The sequence below is a fragment of the Anomalospiza imberbis genome, chromosome 14, assembly GCF_031753505.1.
Source record: "Anomalospiza imberbis isolate Cuckoo-Finch-1a 21T00152 chromosome 14, ASM3175350v1, whole genome shotgun sequence".
Classification (NCBI taxonomy): Eukaryota; Metazoa; Chordata; class Aves; order Passeriformes; family Viduidae; genus Anomalospiza; species Anomalospiza imberbis.
The window spans coordinates 4,263,760-4,282,683 of NC_089694.1; the positions used below are offsets into that span (position 1 = coordinate 4,263,760).

Here is an 18,924-nt window from a genome sequence, read left to right on the forward strand (position 1 = left end):
GGTGCTGCACCGGGAGCGCGCTGCCGCGGAGCCCGGAGCCCGCTCCGGACGGCTGCCGGTGCCGCGGAGCCCGCTCCGGGCGGCTGCCGGTGCCGCGGAGCCCGCTCCGGGCGGCTGCCGGTGCCGCGGAGCTCGGAGCCCGCTCCGGACAGCTGCCGGTGCCGCGGAGCCCGCTCCGGGCGGCTGCCGGTGCCGCGGAGCCCGGAGCCCGCTCCGGGCGGCTGCCGGTGCCGAGCCGGGCCCGGCCCGGGGCGGGGTCGGCCCGGGGCTCCCCGCCCGCAGGTGCGGCCCGCCCAAGGCGCGGCCCGCGCAGGTAAAGCCGGAGCGGCCCCGCCGCCGCCGCAGTCCCGCCGCGATGTTCGGGGCGCAGCAGCAGCTGCAGCCGCCCGCGCTGCCCCCGCACCTCCAGCAGCAGCAGCAGCAGCAGCAGCAGCACTACTACCGGCGGCAGCAGCACTACAGCACCCTGCCCGCCCGCCGGCCCTGCCCCGAGCCGCCGCCCTGCCCCGAGCCCCCGCCGTGCCCGGAGCCGCCGCGGCCGCTGCCCTGCCTGGACCCCGCTCCGCACCAGCAGCAGGACGGCGCCGTGGCCTACGACCGGGTGCGCACCTACGGGCCGGGCTGCCGCCGGGTCAGCACCTCCTGCTCCTCCCGGGCCGCCTCGCCGCTGGACTGCGGGCACGGCTGCGACCCGCCACAGGTACGGCGGGCACGGCCCCGGCCCGGCCCCTCGGGGGCTGCTCCCGGCCCGGAACCCGGCTCCGGCCCGGCCCCTCGGGGGCTGCTCCCGGCCCGGAACCCGGCTCCCGGCTCCCGCCCGGCCCCTCGGGGGCTGCTCCCGGCCCGGGACCCGGCTCCCGGCTCCCGCCCGGCCCCTCGGGGGCTGCTCCCGGCCCGGGACCCGGCTCCCGGCTCCCGCCCGGGATGAGGAGCTGTCGAAGCCGGAGCCCGACCCCGGAGGCTGCGGGTGCGCCCGGCGGGGCAGGGGATCTCCTCGGGCCGGGCTCCCCCGGGGGTGGGACGGGTCCAGCCCCGGCCCCTCCGCTCGCCCCGCGCATTTCCCCCTCTGGAAAAGCCGCTGTGGGCGCTCGCCGCCGTCCCCAGGCTCACGGCGCTGTCCGCGGGCAGGGATGCGGTCACCGGCCCCGGCCCCAGCGCGGTGTGTCCCTTTCCCACCCTCTTGAGGCAGAACGCGGTTTTCGCCGGTTCTGGCACAGCCCAGCCCCGGTGCCGCCGCAGGCGCTGCTCCCTTCCCTTGCCGGGATGTCACCGCGCGGCTCTGCTGACTTGGGGCTGCTCATGTAAATAGAACACGAAGCCTGTGTGCTTATTAGTTCTCTTTGAATCGATGGTGCTTAGCAAGGTCCGCGACTGAGGTGTTGGAGTCGGGCTTGGAAAGCCCTCACAATGCAGTTCAGCAGGTTTGTTGTGTGTGTATCCAAGGCCTGGCTTGAAAGTGTCGGTGGAGTTTAATGTCATTTTAACACATACAAATGGTACATTAAAACTAGAAACCAATAGCTTAAGAACAGATTTGACTGCAAAACCAGAAAGGAGATTAAAATTTATTCTCAAACCATTTTTCCTCGTACAGCAGAATGCCATTAACATCGATAGGATTGCTCTGCTGTACTCAGATGGCAATGTACATTTGTTTCAAGATGAACTCTTACTGAATTTTCTTTCCCGTGTTATATTTAACTATCAAAAAGAGTCTGGGTTAAGACTAATACAAGATTTACATTCCTTTAAAAGCAATATTTGCATAGTTTGAGGGCTGCCCTCCTCTCCAGGATGGTTAATGTAAATCCTAGGAAGTGAACGAGCAGCTGCACTAATACAAGGACAAGAGGGAACAGCCTCAAGTCGTGCTAGTGGAGGTTTAGGTTGGATATTAGGAAAAAATTCTTCATGGAATAGATGGTTAAACATTGGAATACACTGCCCAGGGAACTGGTGGACTGACCATCCCTGGAAGTGTTCAAAAATGTGTGGCTGTGGCATTTGAGGACATGGCCGAGTGGTGGCCTTGGCCGTGCTGGGGAATGGTTGGACTCGATGATCTTGGTGAGTTTTTCCAGCCTGAACGAGTCTGTGATCATAAGGGCTTTGTAGGAGTTGGTAATGGCAGAGCCATTCCCTCTGTATCCAGGTTGTTAATCCCCTTTTGCAAGATGTAGGGCAGGAGTGTAAACACAGGTCTCTCACCTCCAGATAAGTGATCTGCTCAGCTCGGCTGGATGATAGTCTGAATTGCAGTTAATTAATTAAATATTCATTGGCATAAACATTGCCGTCCCAGGCTTCCTCTGCCTACATAAGTACATGAACAAGGATTACAGACTCAAATGCTGTTGCTGCTCTATGGAGGATGTTTAATTTTCAACATCTGTTGTAGTCACTAAATCCATTATGTCCTGCTGATGAAAACTAATTTCTTGCTGAAGTGTTTTGCTGGACGAGACTTTAAAGACAAGAGGGTGTAGCTCAGTCAGGCTTTGTGTGGGTTGCAGTTTCAGTGGTGGAGAAGGAAGGCGCCTAATACAGATTATTAGGAAGTTATTAAAGCAGAAAACAGTAACAAACAGGGAAGTCAGCTGGGAGGAGGCAGAAGTGGCACACTTGGTGCTGAATGGGAGTTGCCTCAGAGAAGCCCTGGAGGGGTGTAGGACATTCCCAAAGAGTGGATCAGTTGCCCTTTGAGCCCATTGTGTAGGGCCACATAACATGAAGAATGGACCCACACCAAACTCCCATCTGTGTTTGTTGTAACAGGAGAATTTGGGGTTAGTGGCAGCCCAGAGCTGAAGTTTCAGCTCTGTACTGCTGCTAAAGCAAAGGGCTGTTTTAGAGCACTATTTAATTTGCTTCTGCAGAGCTTGTGTGGATTAACAATAACAGACAGGTACATCCCTGTTGATACAGTGCTAGTCTTCAGTCGTGTGGCTGGGGTGTGCTCTTATGTTTATGTACACTTTTAATAAGCTGGAGAGAGGGAGAATTTGAAATTGCTGAGTGCACAGAGCACATGTGCAGGTACTTTTTGTGGTTCAGGATTCAGGGTTTTTTTACTTTTCGTGGTTTGTTTTGTCCTTGGAGTAATTCACAGCAAATTTTGCTCTGCTTGATCTAAATGAGAAGTGCTTGGAATAAATTCCCTTCCAGTGTGGCTTATGTGTATGAATCCCTTCTCCATGGTCATGAAAAGATAATTTATGAAGTGGCACATACAAAATGCTTGCAGAATGCAAAACCCTGACAGGCTTTGTAGAGGTTCCCTGTCCATGTGAGAAATGTTTGGAATCAGGTGTTTGTGTGGCTGGGCTCAGTTCTGTGACGTGCAAAGGGCTCCCATGAAAATGGTGTAATATTAACCAGCTTTAGGGTTGGTCTGTGTTGTAACAGTCTCAAACACAGCCTGCCATTTCCCCATTTCACCTGTCAACTGAAACTCAAATTATGAGCAGATGACTGGATTGCTTGTAGTTAGCAAGACAATGTGTTGTGGATAAAGGCCTTTGACATAGATGAAATTCTCACTTTTGTCTCTGGGTTGGCTGAAGCAAGGGTAACCTGTTGAAATTAAATTTTTTTGTTGAAATTTAAAAAAAGAGGGACATTTGCTTCTACGTAAAATTGGCACATCAAAGGAAAATCTATCAAATGTTTATTCTAAAATTTAAAAATCTAATTTAGAAATCTTAAAGACTTGCAAAAATATTCATGGAAGTTTTAGTGTTACCTTTTAAAATTCTCCGTATAAGCCTCATGGCAGGAGGTTGGAAGGGAGGGACTTTAAGGTCCCTTCCAACCCAAACCAATCTGTGATCCTGTAAAACAGACCCAGACTGACTGGTCAGGCTGTCATGAATTCCAAACCCACAACAGCACTGGGCTTTCCCTTTGGAATCCCACCTTCCCCTTCCTTCTCCCAGTTAGAAAATGCTGCACCTCCAGACACTTCTGACCTGCTTGGAGAGAGTAGCCTGAGCTGTGCCCCTTGGGAATGCTGGAAAACAGAAACAGCCCAAGATCCCTTTCCATGGCACTGTCCCCACTGCTGGGGGACAGCTCCGGAGCCCTTGGAGGTGGCAGCTCCTTGTGCAGAGCCCCGAGCTGTGTGTGGGCAATCCAGGCTGGCACAGACACAGCGTTTCTGCCTCTTGGTCCCCTCCCAACCTGTGCCAGTCCAGCCTGCTTGGCTGGAATGGGAGAAAGGGCAGGCAAATCTGTGTTTGTAAAGCAGTTCTTTGAAAATGAAAGAGTTTGGGTATCTCAAAAATAAGCATAATTTTATCCAGGCAAAACATTCTTAGGTTCTGTATAACATTGCATATACAATGAGAATATTATGAAGGTCTATTTCAATTTAACATGCTCCAGACTCCTCTGCTGTGGGTTTATTCCTCTGAGACACCCCGGATGCGTTATCCTCCCTAGACTTTGAGTTAGTCCTGGCACGTTTGTGCAACCTTTCAGTGAATTCCAGTGAATTGTTCAGTGTCACACAATGGCCATGTGTTGTCCCCGTGCTGGGATGGAGCAGTCCCTGCTGTCCCACGGCTCTCCGGTGTCACAGCTCCGTGTGCTTCTCACGGACACCGGGCTCGGGCTGTGCCTGCTCTGAGACTGGGCTGAAGGAAGGACCAGTGGCCATTCCTGTGCTGAGTATTTCACTTTTTAGTTCCAGTTCTGCAGGTGTTGGTGGTGAAGGGATTGGGCTGCATGTGCCACCTCTCTGTGCTGTGTCCCCAGAGTCCTGCTGGCCCATGGGGTGGCAGCTGCACTGAGCAGCTCCCAAAGTTTCTGCAACATTTTTAATTTTGAAATTTCTTAATTACTCTGACTGCTGCAAAAACAGTTTCTTTTCTACTTTTGTTTCTCTTTCCTGGTGCTGTTATGATTCACTCTTGGGAGGTTTGGAAAACAGCTCCAGGCTTCCTAAACTTATGCAAGAGTTGATAGGAAACCTGACCTACTTCAGAGCTGCTCTCACCTGGGTGAGAATGCGGCTGAGACTGAACTGCAGCAACATAAACTTCCCCCTGACTTTGGGGAAGAAATGATTCATTATGAAAATCGGAGGTTTGTGCTGTGAGGGAGGATAAACAGTGTGCTGCAAACTGACAGACTGCCCAGTCCTTAGACTGGGTTCAGTGGGAGCTCTGCTTGTTTGGGTGAAGACCTGGATGTGAAGGGTTGAAGCAATGTGTGATTTGTTAGAACTGTAGACGACAGTGTCTGCAATTGCTTCTAGACAGTGCTGGGGCAAAACCTGAAGAAATCTATTTGAAAACAAAGCTGCTGCCAGGGACAGATTCTTGATTTAAAGAGGCACATCTCATTTTTCATTCAGGAATGTGCAGATGCTCCACGTGGGCTTCATCCCCAGAGGTGGCAGCTGTGGAGCTGTGTGCACTGGGTGTGACCCAGGGGGTTGTTGGGCAGCTCCTCTACCTGTTCACTTCTGATTTTAAGCAAAATCCAAATTTTCATGCCTTGGTGAAACAAAAAGAAATGGGATGCATCTCCATCTACACCAGCTGAGTTTGATGTGTAACCTGAAAAAAACGAAAATAAAAGAGATGGACTGGGACATGGGATCCAGGAAGCCTCATCCAGCTTTGATTTGTAGCCTGTTCTGCTGCACTTAGAGAAAATATGGACTAATTCCCTCAGACCTGCTAAGAGGGGATTGAGAAAAACCCAGCTCTCAAAATGCAGTGATGGATTGTGTCTTGCCGTGCTGCACATGGACCAATTCCTTTGGGGTGTGAAGGTCCTGGGTTTAAAACATCTCCAAGTGATTGTGGCCAGTGGATCCCAAAGTATTTACAGCCAATGTCCATAAGCAGATTCCTTGATTCCTTTGCCAGAAAAGGTGTTAGAGGCTGCGGTGCAGTAATCTCTGAACCTTTTTTCCTTCCTTGCAGGGCACCATCCGCAGGATCATTATTGAGAACCCGGATCAGGTAGGGAAACTCTGCTGGACTTCCCTCAGCTCCTCTACTGGGGATGATAAACACTCTGAGCACACAGCTCACATCTCTGAGGGTGAGAGATGCAATTATGAGGGATTGGAAACGCTGCAGAATGGCCTCTCAGGCTCCCACCTCTCAGCTGCTAAGTCTTTGTTAATATTGATTAATTACTAACTGTTGCTACTGTATTTATTTCACATAGTCCCTATCCAAGCACAACCACTTTGTTTCCAAGTGAACACACACTCACTCACATGTTCACATCCTAAAGGCCATCTCACATAAATTTAAATTATCTATTTTTAGTCAAAATTACACTAATCCTGAGTTTGCTGTTTGACAAGATTTATGGATGTTTTTATTTACATGTTTTACAGGAGCCATTATCCCCTTTTCTCAGAGGGGCCAATTTCTCTCCTGGAAATAATGTCATCTATGAAAAAACAATAAGAAAATATGAGCTATTAAATCCCCTCCAAGTAAGTTGGGTGTTTAAATTATCTATTGCAAGAAGAAAATTGAGTTGGTAGCAGGAAATTGATGTTTCTGGGTTGGGTTGGTTCTGGATTTTTTCTTATTTTTGTTAGGTGTAGCTGCCAACCTGAGAACTGCCTTGTTGTGATCTAGGAGACATTCTCAAAGTAAATGAAGCAATATTTAAGGAGATCAGAAGGTGGAATGTTTGCCGTATTTTTCCTAAGAATTTATTATTAACTAACAATGAAAACTGCTGTTGTATCTCTAATATTCTTAGTCTCTATCAGAATAGTGGCTGTGAATTAGTTTCTTGCAATAGCTTCATAACAGAGCAACCAAGATACATTTTTAGAAAAAAAAAATAAAAATGCAATATTTTTTTTTGCCGACTCTTGAAAAAAATATATTTGGCAAACCTGTCTGAAATTTCATCTCACAATTGGTGTTTTGTCAATAGCAAAAATATCGCTCCATTTTATTGCTCTGTAACATTTCCAACAGGAAAAAAATACTGAAATTTAGCATATCTCAGAGTGATTTACGTGAGGTCTTTTACTTAGTTTTTTAAAACGGAACTTTTCATGACTCTCAGGATTTTAGACAGCTGAATTCTGTGATACCCAGTCTCTGAAGTGGAAAAGGAAAAAAAAAAACCGTAATTACAAATAACAGCTTATTTCTTTCTGCTGGTAATGTGCAAAAAAAGAACAAAAAACTGTGGAGTTTAGCCCTGGAAATCGTAGTTTTACTTCTGATTTTTGTTACCTGGGCTATGTTTAGATTTAGGTCAAATCAGGAGCATAGTTCTAAAGGAAATTTTCATGTGTAGTGGGACATCCACCTTGGGAAAGGTTTTTCACCCATGCTTATCGCTGGCAGCTACTAAAATTGGAAGGAAAATTAGAGAATTACAACCCTGGAGTATGAAAGTGTGAGGCAAACTCACGTTCAATTAGGTATAAAAGCAATTTAATTTGGATTATTAAAACATCCAAAACCACCACCAGCACCGCCAGTCACAGGCGGATTTCATTCACTACTGAGGTTGATGTCCCACTCCATGCGGTGCCCAGCACTGACAGGTGTCCTCTGTCCCAGCGGTGCCCAGCACTGACAGGTGTCCTCTGTCCCGGATTGCCATCCCCGCGGTGCCCAGCACTGACAGGTGTCCCCTGTCCCGGATTGCCATCCCCGCGGTGCCCAGCACTGACAGGTGTCCCCTGTCCCGGATTGCCATCCCTGCGGTGCCCAGCACTGACAGGTGTCCTCTGTCCCAGCGGTGCCCAGCACTGACAGGTGTCCCCTGTCCCGGATTGCCATCCCTGCAGTGCCCAGCACTGACAGGTGTCCTCTGTCCCAGCGGTGCCCAGCACTGACAGGTGTCCCCTGTCCCGGATTGCCATCCCCGCAGTGCCCAGCACTGACAGGTGTCCTCTGTCCCAGCAGTGCCCAGCACTGACAGGTGTCCTCTGTCCCGGATTGCCATCCCCGCAGTGCCCAGCACTGACAGGTGTCCTCTGTCCTGGATTGCCATCCCTGCAGTGCCCAGCATTAACCCTTTCCTGTCCCAGCAGGGCCATTGCCATCCCCGCAGTGCCCAGCATTAACCCTTTCCTGTCCCAGCAGGGCCATTGCCATCCCCGCAGTGCCCAGCATTAACCCTTTCCTGTCCCAGCAGGGCCATTGCCATCCCCGCAGTGCTCAGCATTAACCCTTTCCTGTCCCAGCGGAGGCATTGCCATCCCCGCAGTGCCCAGCATTAACCCTTTCCTGTCCCAGCGGAGGCATTGCCATCCTCGCAGTGCCCAGCATTAACCCTTTCCTGTCCCAGCAGGGGCACTGCCCATCCCCGCAGTGCCCAGCATTAACCCTTTCCTGCCCCCGCAGGGGCATTCCCGTGCATGCCGGGCCCAGCACTAACAGGTCCTTTCTGTGCCAGGAGCGGCAGTTCCAGGTGTGCCCGGCGGAGCCGTGCCAGCAGTGCCCGCCGCTCCCGGTCACGCAGCAGTGCCAGCAGACACAGACGGGCAGTCCCTGCGAGCTGTGCCCGGGCCCGGGGAGCGACGAGTGCCGGGGACAGCCCGTGAGGAGGGGCACGGCCCCCCCCGAGCTGGTGAGGGCTCTGCTCTTTGCTCTCGGCGCGGCTGCTTCTCGGGCAGGGACAGGACTGCGGAGTGAGCGGTTTCATGGCTCTGCAGCCTCCAGAGGTTGGGGTGGGACTCTCAGCACCACACCCCTGTCACTGAGCAGGGTCTGTGTGTCTGTCTGGGACCGCCTGAGCCTTTCTCGCGTGCTGTGGGGGGGAAAGGCAGTTTGAGAGTTGTAGTTCTTGTTGTCACAGACCTGGGCTCGGGTGTGCACTGACGGAGATGAGCCCGTGGTGTTTAACTGGGCTCAGTCTCACGGCGCTGTTTGCTTTCAGTTTTCTTCACCCATCAATCCAGCCGCGTTTCACCTGTCAGTCTGTTCGCAAACACAGAGATGCACAGCCTTTGTTTTGGGAGAAAACACACATTGCTTTATAACATCAGCTCAGGGTTCCTTCCCTCCTATGCTGATCAGCCAGGGTTTCAAATGTATTTCAATTTGATGCAAAAGTTGTTGACACAAATTCAGTGGGAGCACTAAAGGTGCTTCCTGGTGTACCTGCAGCCTGTTAGTGCAGCTGGGGAGGGAGTGCAGCAGGTCCCTCCTGTACACCCGGTCGGTGTTTGGGTGACAGACACCCTGGGGACCTCGGCGTCAGACCTGTGCAGAACCTTCCAGAGCCGGACACTCCCATCAGCCAGCTCAGGACACTGAGCTTGGGCCGAGGACACTGCTGTGGAAGCAGGACTTGGCCTGGTTCTTGTTGTTCTAAAGGAAATCATTCCTCTCTGTAGAGTTTATTGAAAACCAGCAGACATGGAAGACCAAGAAAAGTGTAATTAAATTGAAAATTGCTAAGAGCAGCCAGACCCAAATCCTACCTGTAGCATTTTCATGTTCAGCTTTCATCCCAAAGAAGGGATCCTGTTCTGATGCCCTGCCTGTCTCCTGCCAGGTGAGCTGCCCCCAGGACAGCCCCGAGCAGCTGGACTGTCGCTTCTTTGGGGAGCTGCTGGCCGAGCTGCACCGCAAGAGCAATGACCTGTACGGCTGCCTGCTGCAGCACGTGGAGAAGATTGGGACGAGGTATTGCCACTGGATCTGTCACTGCCGTGTCCCAGACATCCAGCACGGCACAGCTGACAGGGACAGTGTTGTTTGTGAATTGGTTGTTTTTTCCTGACAGTTGGAATTGACTGGATGTTCTGCAAATTCATCTGATTTGCAAGTAACTGAGGACATAGAAATGCTGTAAGCCAAGGAAATTTATTGAATGGGATGCTTAAGAATTGTGTCTCCCACACGTGTTTGTACATTGAGCAAACAAGAACTTACAGCACACTCTGACATATATTTCATGACACAATTCTATTGCCGGGTCCTGAAGAAAGAACCCAAACATCCAAATTTCCTCAGTCCTGTTGTGATGTTGTGTCATGGATTAAAGGCATAAAGCTCAGGCTCTATATCCAAATGAACATTAAGCACATTTTCTGCAGAGCCCTGCAGACTATCTGTGGAAAGAAATGAGAGTCACAGCAGGCAGGGCCCTGCACAACCTTCCCCCCTTCCCTCCCATCACCCTCATTCTTCCCCCTCACTCCCGATCTTGTCTGGTGTCTTCCAAGGTCACTGAATAAGGAAAGTGGTCCTGTAGCAGGGGAAAAAGGGAATTGAACCATCACAGAAACCCTGAGAATGCCGAGTCAACACTTGGGGCAGGGCAGGGAATTGCAGCAGAGTTGTGGGTGAACCATTACCCAGGCAATTAAGGGAGTAATTGGGTTAACTGCCCATAATTGGGATAACTGCCCAAAGGACTGGGGATAGTCAGCCGGTGTTGTGCTGCTGTAGGACTCCAGTCTCCCCAGGAATTCCTCCACAGAGGGGAGGTAATGACTCTTCAGCTGAGAAAGATCCTTCCTTGCTCTGTATTGTCCAGATAATCTTTTAGTGGTGACTATGGGCCTGAATCCTGGAAGTTCTCAGACAGCTTTTTGTGTTTTACAGGAACCACGACATTGAATTCACGTGCCAGGTAAGGCCCAGGCTGTCCCCTGACACCGCTGGGGGAGGGTTCAAGCAAATAAAGCCAAAGCAGTTGAAATGAAGGAGGCTGGTCTTTGTTAGTTAATGCTTCCTGCTTGTAAAAACATTCAGAGCCTGAAAACTACTGCCAGGCAGGCATTTGCAAATGTGATAATACTGAAAGAAAACTTCAGAAATTGGATTATTCCACCATGAGAGTCACATTTTGGAAGTCTCTCCTGCTGTTCCAATAATGTTTTCACTGGAAAATGACTTGCACAGGTACCTGTATTTTTACAATGTGTTTTTTGCAAAGGCTCTCTCACTCCCTGCCCAGTGAAGCTGCTGCTGAGCAGCAGGTGATGCCCCTTTGAAGGCATTCCGTGTGAATGGGGCAGAAATGCCTGTCCAGGCTTCACCTGCAGGAAGCAAATGCCACTGAACCCTGGCAGCATCTCCTGGTGGTCATCTGGGGTTTACTGGCAGCCCACTCAGGAACACAAGGCTTTGCCCCACCATAAACTGCTGGGAGCTGTCGCATCAGCTGTTAGTCCCTGAGAGAGGATTGCTTTGAATACTCCTTTAAATGTTGAATTTAAGGATTTGAATATATGCTTCATGTATCACTTTATCTCACTTTGTACATGCCCCACATATAAAAGACTTTGGAAGTTTTCTGGATAGACTTTGATCTATTTTTGTTCTTATTTGCCTTGTACTAAGGATGCTTTTCATAGCAGACCTGTGTAATTAATGAAGAAACCACATTACTAATCTACCAGGCAAAATTCTTAATCAAGATATCTCCCCTTTCCTCCCTTCTTTGCTTAGACTGAAGATATTGAAGAATTAATTCCCAAAGGACTGTCTGAGGCAACAAAGCAGCAGATTCGTTATCTCCTCCAGGTAAGGGAGCTTGGCAGCCTGTAGGAGCTGGCTCACACACAGGAGGGACTTGGTGCATAACACCCTGCACTCTGTATTCCCTCATCCCATTGTTTCTAGAGTGAGGGGGCTGGAATGGGGGCTTCAGAGGAAGTGTCACATGGACCCACAGTCCACTTGTGTGTTTTAAACTGAGCTCTGCAGGGGCTTTCCTGCAGTTTCACTGGAAACTGTCTTGGCTTTTGGCCACTGACAGGAAAACAGAGACCTTTCATCTTTCTGTGTTGTGTATTAAGACTTTAAAAGCCAAACACAAATAGGAGATGCTAAAAAACCAGAAGCAGAGCCTGAATCCCACCTGCTCCCAGCCCAGCCCCATGGCTGGGCATGGAGGAGGGAGGGAGGGAGCTGAAGAAGCAGCCCAGGAGGACAAAACCCTTTACACCTGAACCACAACAGGAGTGGTTCCATTTGCTGTTGGATGCCAAAAGCACAGCTCAGCACTCAGAGCTGCCTTAGAGGCAGGTGTGTCAGGGCAGCCTCAGCAGGAGTGTCCTGATCTGGGCTCCCTCAGGTAGGGGGAGGGTGATCCTACCTGGGAGCTGCACCTCGGAATCACTTCCTGGTAAAAAAAAAAAAAATGCACTGAAATGAAGTTGAGAAGGAGCAGCCTGGTCCGAGTTTGCAGCTGCCCAGCTCTGACCTCCTAAATCCCTTCCAACTGGAATTATTCTGTGCTTCTCTTACAAGGAAGATGGACATCAACCCCACGGACATTCCAGCCAGCATGAGGACATTCCATGGCCTCACGCTGGCACACTGTCCTGGGAGGCTGGTTCAGCTCCAGGTGAAAAAGCTGGAACAGGCATTTCCTGTCGTTTCTGTGTCCAGCTGGTTTTACATCCTCCCAGCTGTGATTATAAAATGCAGCCAGAATGGCTTTTGGGGAACCAGGTGTTGTCAGGATCCACCCAGGCTGCTCTCAGACCCTGTGGCCACCAGGACAGAACTGGGAGGGAAGGGTTTGCACAGCCCAGGATTCCCCGAGCTGGGAATGCCCATAGGCTCCTCCAAGGACATAGAGAATTCCACTGGAGAAGCACATGGCACCTCTGGGATTTAGCAGCCTCTAGCACTAAGCGATTGCTGAGTGGGGTTTTACTTTCATTTTTATAGTCTAAATTTCACCATTTGACTCAATTCCTTCTTTCAAACTACTCTATAGTGTATTACACAATAAAACCAGCAAACCATAAGGCAAAAGTGAAATTCCACTTTAATTACAAAACAAAAAAAAAGGTGAGTTACACTAGGAATGAAGTCTCAGTCACATCATGGCACCAGTGGGGATAAAAAACTGGGCAAGGGCCAGTCTCTATTATGGATAGAGAGCATGAGAGCTCCAAGTTAAGGGAACACACAGGAGGGTTTCACTTTTATCTGGACAGGAAAAAAACACAGATTTTGCACAGAATATTTAGCCCTTCCAGGAGCGTTACAACTTGAGTTATTTTGTGTGTCCTTTCAAAGTCTATTTTTCTTCTTTTAAATGTTATAAATGTATCATGAAATGCAACAATTCATATTTTCACCTGAATCAATACACAGCTATTAAAGGCATTAAAATTAACATTCCAAAGGAGAACATTGTTGGGCTGTGGTCACTTATAGTTTTCTCTTTCATCCAGGTGCCTCCTTTCATCTTTGGGATCTTTTTCCTTTTAAAGGGAGGAGTTGCCTGCATGAGCTTTTTTAATTTGAATTCTTAAAAATGTTAATTAAATTCCCTCATCCTTGAGCCCAAAGCTTTGCCAGATCTCAAACATGACTCATTCCTCTATGCCTTTTCAGGCAGGGCAGCAATGTTTAAAAATCAATGTAAGCACAAAGCTTTTATAGCTCAAATAATAATTGTACAATATTAACTCATTTATTTTTCCCTTTATTGGTGTACAAAGACAGTTCCTTACCCTGTTATTCCTTCCATTTTAACAACGTTGTCCTGAGTTACAAGGCAGAAATTGGACACTGGCATTTGCAGAACAAAGTGCAATGAAAACGTTTCCTGTAGAAACTGTGGGCACTTCAAAGGACGTGCAATGGTTTTAGAAGTTACTGTCACCTGTAAAGCAGTTTCTGTTCTACCTCTGGTCAGGCATATTGTAAACAAAGCTGCCTAATTAATCCCAATTATCCTTTTCATTTGTCCCCTCCCAGATGAGAGTGACATCGGACAAATCCCTGAGACTGGTGCTTTCCACCTTCAAGAACCTGCGGGAGGAGCTCTGCCATTTGCAGGATGACCTGGGGGTGAGTCCTGTTCCTCGTCCAGCTGCTCCCAGCTGGCAGCAGCAGTCCAGGGCTGGCATTCCAGGCTGTGGCTGTGCTGGTGGCAGTGGCTGCTCTGTCAGTGCCTCAGGGGGCTGGATGGACACGGGTGGCTTTGGCAGCTCCACAGGTTCTCCGGCCTTCAGCCATCACAGCCCTGTGGCTGTAGGCAGCAGACAACTCCGGTTGTTCCCCACACCAGCCCAAGTGCTCGACACCGCTGGGAATGTCACAGCATTGTCCTGCAAAATGCAAAGCTGAGGGAGAAGAGTTTCAACTTGAGCACAGAACAAGGAGTGTGTGCAGTGGGCTTAGTTTTGGGGTGGCTTTTGTTTGGGGTTTCTTGTTGGCTTCTATTTAAATTGTTTCTGGGGCAGACTGGAAGGGCAGTGTCCAGGATCCCAGTGCTCACCACCCAACACAAAGCCACAGTGTGTGCTATGTACCTAAGCCCCAGACTTCCAAGAAAGTTGAGCATGGTCTCAGTTCTAAAACATCCCTATATTAATGACTGTGTTGCACTTTATGGGAAGAGTTTACTGAAAAATTTCAGCTTTTGACTATAAACTTTTGACTTTTGTCCTGCAGAAGCTGGAAACTGACAATGTCTTGCTGAAGAAGGATTTGGCTTTTAAGGATTCCCAAGTGAAAGAATATGAAACAATGCTGGCTTCTCTGAGGGAGAACAATCGTCAGCAGCAGGTGAATCAAGAAACATTTCCAGTGTCATTCCAGGCAACCAAAATGGGGGCAATTTGCTGACTTGTGGGTACTCTGAGTAACTGCTGGGTACTCTGAGTAACTGCTGCCTGTTGTGTGTGTGATGCTGTTCCTCCTCTGAGGAAGTCCATGTGCTCATTCCCCCTGTGCTTTCCAGCAAGGGCTCAGGGACAGCACTGCCAGATGCCGCTCCCTGGAGGAACAGCTCCTGTCCCTGCGGCTCAGCGAGGGCGACAAGGACTGCCAGCTGAAGGAGCTGGAGTACAGCAAGAGGGCCCTGGAGCAGGAGATCCAGAGCCTCAAGCTGCAGGTGAGGGCTCCCCTGGCTGGGTGCAGTAGCTGAGTCCCAGACTCAGAGGGATCAGTGTAGGAAAACTAACAATGAAAACTCTCTTTGTAAAATAAAACTGGGTTCTTTGCCGCAGAGCTGCTCCAGCCCAACCCTGCAGACCACGACGGACGAGCTCTCCAGCCGCTACGTGGAGATGATCAACAACCTGAGGGAGGACAAGGACAGGGAGATCCGCAGCCTCAGGGTAAGGGGCTCTGCTGGCTGAGTGCAGGGACAGCTGCTCCTGCACTTAGAGCAGCAGAGATCTACCACAGGCACTCTTTGGGTGTCCTCTGCTTGTGCAGTTCCTTTACTCATAGGCATCGCTGACGGTTTAAAACCTTTACATGTTCTTTGTAGTAGAACATAAAACTGTGATTTAAAAAAAACCCAACCATTCTTTACATGAAGAAATTAGGGATCAACCTGATTAGTAGGCTGTCCTAAAAGGATATTTTGTGTGTCCTGATAACGTAAGAAATTAGTCAAAATATGCTTCATAGGAAACAAAAATAAACCTGAGTCACAGCTTAGGAAATGTCTCTCATGGAAATCAGTGGTAAAAGTCTCCAACTCTGGAAGCCAGTTGGAAGCCAATTCAACTGGTTCAGTGTTGGTTTAGCTTGAGAATTCTAAAATCATTAAATTAATACTGGATCAAATTCAGTCCAATTAGCACTTTCTGAATTTACTGTGTGGCTCAACATCCTGACCTGATTTCCCTGGATCTCACTGTTGATGGCGTTAATGAAATGCCACCCCTGGAGCCCTGGGTGGGTGCTGAGGGGCCCTGCCCAGAGCCCCCCACACCTGAGAGTTCCTGCCTTGTTCTGCAGTCCCAGCTGTGCCAGTTCCAGCAGGACATAACCAGGAGAGAGGGGAGCAATAGTGACTTGCAAATGAGGCTGCACGAACTGACATCGCTGCTGGAGGACAAAGAGGCTTTTATTAAACAACAGCAAGAGGTAAAATAATACAAGTTATTTCTCTCCTAAGGGTTTTTGTGTTTAAGCCTCCATGTACTGTGTAGGTGGAACCTTACCAGGAAGTCCCTTGTCCTCTCCTGGCTCAGGAAAGGGGGTGAGGATTTGTTCTAACTGAATGCTGTTCCTCTGCCAGCCTTCTGAAAGGGCAGATTTTCAGACTGTTGAGACAAATTTCTGCAAATACTTTTTTGTGGCTTTAGTGAACTGATACTTCAAAAAACATGACTTCATATCAATGTTTGCTTTTGGTTTTGTCAGGAGCTCTTCAGACTGAAGCATGAGAAGTTATCAGGCAGTCAGTCCCCTGGGGTGACAGCCATCATCACTAAAAAGTAACATGTTATTCATTTTTTAAAAAACACATCCTTTGGGCTTTCCTTTGTTTAGGCTCTGTTTAGCAACCTGTTCAACTCTCTACAGGTACAGGAATCAGTATCCTATTCTGGGTCTGCTGTCTGATGACTACAAGGTCACATCACCTGTCAATAAATCACAAACGATTGTAATTGAGAGGACTGGAGAGATCTGGAAACATGTAAGTGTACCTGGAGATGGACTGTTCCCTCTGCAATCCTAAGTGTTCAATTTAACGTCAAAGCAAGTATTACCCCACACTGAGAGCTCAGGGATGCCCTGTGGTAATTCAGCTGCAAAAAGCAAAGTGACTGACTGCAGCCAGGGAACTGTCCTAGCTCTTAGAGCAGGCAGTAATTGGTGGGTGTGGTGAAAATAAAACATTTTGTTGTTTTCTCGGGCACGTAATTACCCTGAACAAAAGCATCAGCGTTGCTCTAACACTGGCCCCGGGGTGTTGCTGTACTGAGCAGGTAGGCAGGGACTGTGTCCTGCTGTGCTCTAAGGTGAGGAGGGATTTGGGAGGGCTGTGCTCCTCTGCATTAGGAGAGTTAATGACTCCAAGCCATTACTAAAACATACAAAGCACCACATCCCTGAAACTCACCCTGAGCCAGGGCAGTGACGAGGACAGGAATGTAGAAGAGTGCTGACATTTCAAGGAGTGATTCAGAGTAAAAATAGAAAACAGGGCTGCAGAAGCTATTTCTGTTATAGGCAGGGCTCATGGAGCCAAGTCTGTCTACAAGGTAAAGGCTGAAGAAATGGCAGAGTGGCCAAGCAGGGGTGTGGTGGTGGCTGCAGGCACAAGGTCACAGCAGCACCTGGACACAACCACGGAGGGGGCACAGCCAGGGGACAGTTCTGTCACAGCCTGAGCAGATGTAGGTAACACACCTGGCATGTCCCTCAAGGGGACCTTGCCTGCAGCAGGATTAAAAAAGCAAAGCTCAGAGCACTGGCAAAGAGCAGAGTTTTAGTACTGATCCCTAAACCTCACCCCGGTGCATTGCAACCTAGTGAAATGTCAAGCAAGGAAACATCAATAGAGAAATGAAAAAGTAAAGTGCTTAGTACAGAGGAAAGGCTCACTGGTCCCCTTGGACACTGTACAAGAGAGAACAAGTAGGTAACTAAATGAGATGCTTTTTGGGAGGTAGTTCTGTTTCATAACAGAAACAGGTTTGTGGATTTCTTCTAACAAGCTGCTTGTTTCTTTTAGGAATGAGAGAAACCTCTGAGCCCTCAGAGCTGCTCCAAGGAGTTCACAAACCACTAAAACTGCTTTACTTTCTGCTCTTCTGCATCCAAAAAAAGGTTCAGTCTTGATAGTGAGGAAGGCTGGGAAAACATTAAGGACTCACTTTTCCCTCGGAAGAGTGGGATGCTATCCCTCTGGACTTCAGCTGTTCTTGACTAACTCCTGTTCTTCAGCCAGTCCTGAAGCAATCTGGGAGACAAAAGGAAGACACCTGAAACCTTTTCCTCTTCGTCCTTGTAGCCATGTTCTGTCTCTTCATGCTGAGAGTGGGAATGACCCTGATGTCAATCCCACCCCTCCCACAGCTGCTTTCAGTGCAGAGTCACGGGCTGCATGGGAACTTCAAAAATACCTCACTGGGAACTGCTCCTTTACCTTACACCTGCCTCTGTCTGGGAAGCTCGGACACAAAGGACAAAACTTACATCAAACCCAGCTTCTGACCTGGCAAATGCCAGCAGGACCCAGTTCAGTGAAGGGCTGGGCCAAGGCTCATTTTAGAGAATGCTTCTGACCTCAGAGGTGATGTATTTTCAGCCCCAAACCAGCTGTATTTATTTGCTGTGCTTTAAATTTTCAAGAACTTGGTATATTTTTATATAGAAGAATTTTGTGTGAAAATAACTCATGGACTAAATTTCCTTATCAGAGCAACCTGTCATTTACAATTTCCACTCCTTGAAGGACCACAGAAATTCTTTCAAACTGATTTGGTGTTCATGATTCAGTAGTTGTCTGAGCAACACAGCACAGAGACTCACGGGGAAAGTTTGCAACACTGCAATCCAAAGGTGCTCTTTTATGGTGGGGTTCTTGCTTTGCTTTCCTGCTGCAGCCATGTATTTCTGTTCCCAGATACTACAGACCCTGGGCAATGTTTAATGGGGAAAGAACGCTGGAGGCTACCTGTAACCATGAAATAAACCCAAGTCTAACTCTCTGGATCTCTGTCTGTCTGTCCTGGAAACAAACTGTGTACAGCTGGAGGGGGATGTAGTGGTGTCTTGTTCCTCTCCATGAATCTTTACAAGTGAAGGATTGGGGCTGGCTCCCTTTTCTGGCTGCTGCTGCCAGAACTCCCTCAGGTGATGCTGGATGTCCAGCTGGCCTCGTGCTCTTCAGGACTGGCCAAAGAGCTACAAGTAAAACCTGTTCCTGCTGCAGGTCTTTGAGTGTGTTCAGGCTGAGATGGGCCTGCAGTTTCACCAGCCTGGTCCCCCCTTCGGCCTGGCTTTAACTAGTTAAATACCCTCATTTGAAGGCAGAGTGCCTTGCCCCTCTGCATTCAGTAATTTTTCTAAAACAGATTCTAAAGCAACCCCCTTTTCTGCAGAGCAGTGAATAAAAGGGACATCTACACTCAGAGCTAATGTGCTGCTGCCATGGGACAGTGGCAGTGCAATAAATAATTTTAGTTACACTGTCAGCAAAAGACTTTCCACCATTGGTGATGTTAAACAGCAGAAGGACTAACAGCACCATGCC

At 49.1% G+C, this 18,924-nt stretch overlaps 1 protein-coding gene and 1 long non-coding RNA gene across 2 annotated transcripts; one reads left to right on the forward strand and one right to left on the reverse strand.

Annotated features, from left to right (window-relative positions):
* The first annotated feature begins 245 nt into the window (after positions 1-245).
* POF1B (POF1B actin binding protein) lies at positions 246-18,383 on the forward strand. Its single transcript, XM_068204568.1, has 15 exons — positions 246-700; positions 5,934-5,972; positions 6,359-6,460; positions 8,398-8,571; positions 9,502-9,632; positions 10,557-10,584; positions 11,406-11,480; positions 13,677-13,769; positions 14,376-14,489; positions 14,665-14,817; positions 14,933-15,043; positions 15,675-15,803; positions 16,083-16,156; positions 16,245-16,359; positions 17,401-18,383. Exons 1-15 carry the CDS (start codon positions 356-358, stop codon positions 17,404-17,406), a joined length of 1,689 nt encoding a protein of 562 aa, XP_068060669.1. The 5' UTR covers positions 246-355; the 3' UTR covers positions 17,407-18,383.
* On the reverse strand, positions 12,719-17,675 carry LOC137482322 (uncharacterized). Its single transcript, XR_011004012.1, has 2 exons — positions 17,543-17,675; positions 12,719-16,303 (listed from the first exon to the last, which is right to left on the reverse strand). It is a non-coding gene; the product is annotated as an uncharacterized lncRNA (long non-coding RNA).
* Positions 18,384-18,924: the final 541 nt, after the last annotated feature.

What these genes read in the sequence shown, in the direction of transcription:
- POF1B (XM_068204568.1), top strand. Translation starts at nt 356, where the DNA reads ATGTTCGGGGCGCAGCAGCAGCTGCAGCCGCCCGCGCTGCCCCCGCAC. An exon ending in AGAACAATCGTCAGCAGCAG is followed by an intron (nt 14,490 to 14,664) that starts GTGAATCAAGAA and finishes TGTGCTTTCCAG; the next exon opens with CAAGGGCTCAGGGACAGCAC. An exon ending in ACAGCCATCATCACTAAAAA is followed by an intron (nt 16,157 to 16,244) that starts GTAACATGTTAT and finishes AACTCTCTACAG; the next exon opens with GTACAGGAATCAGTATCCTA.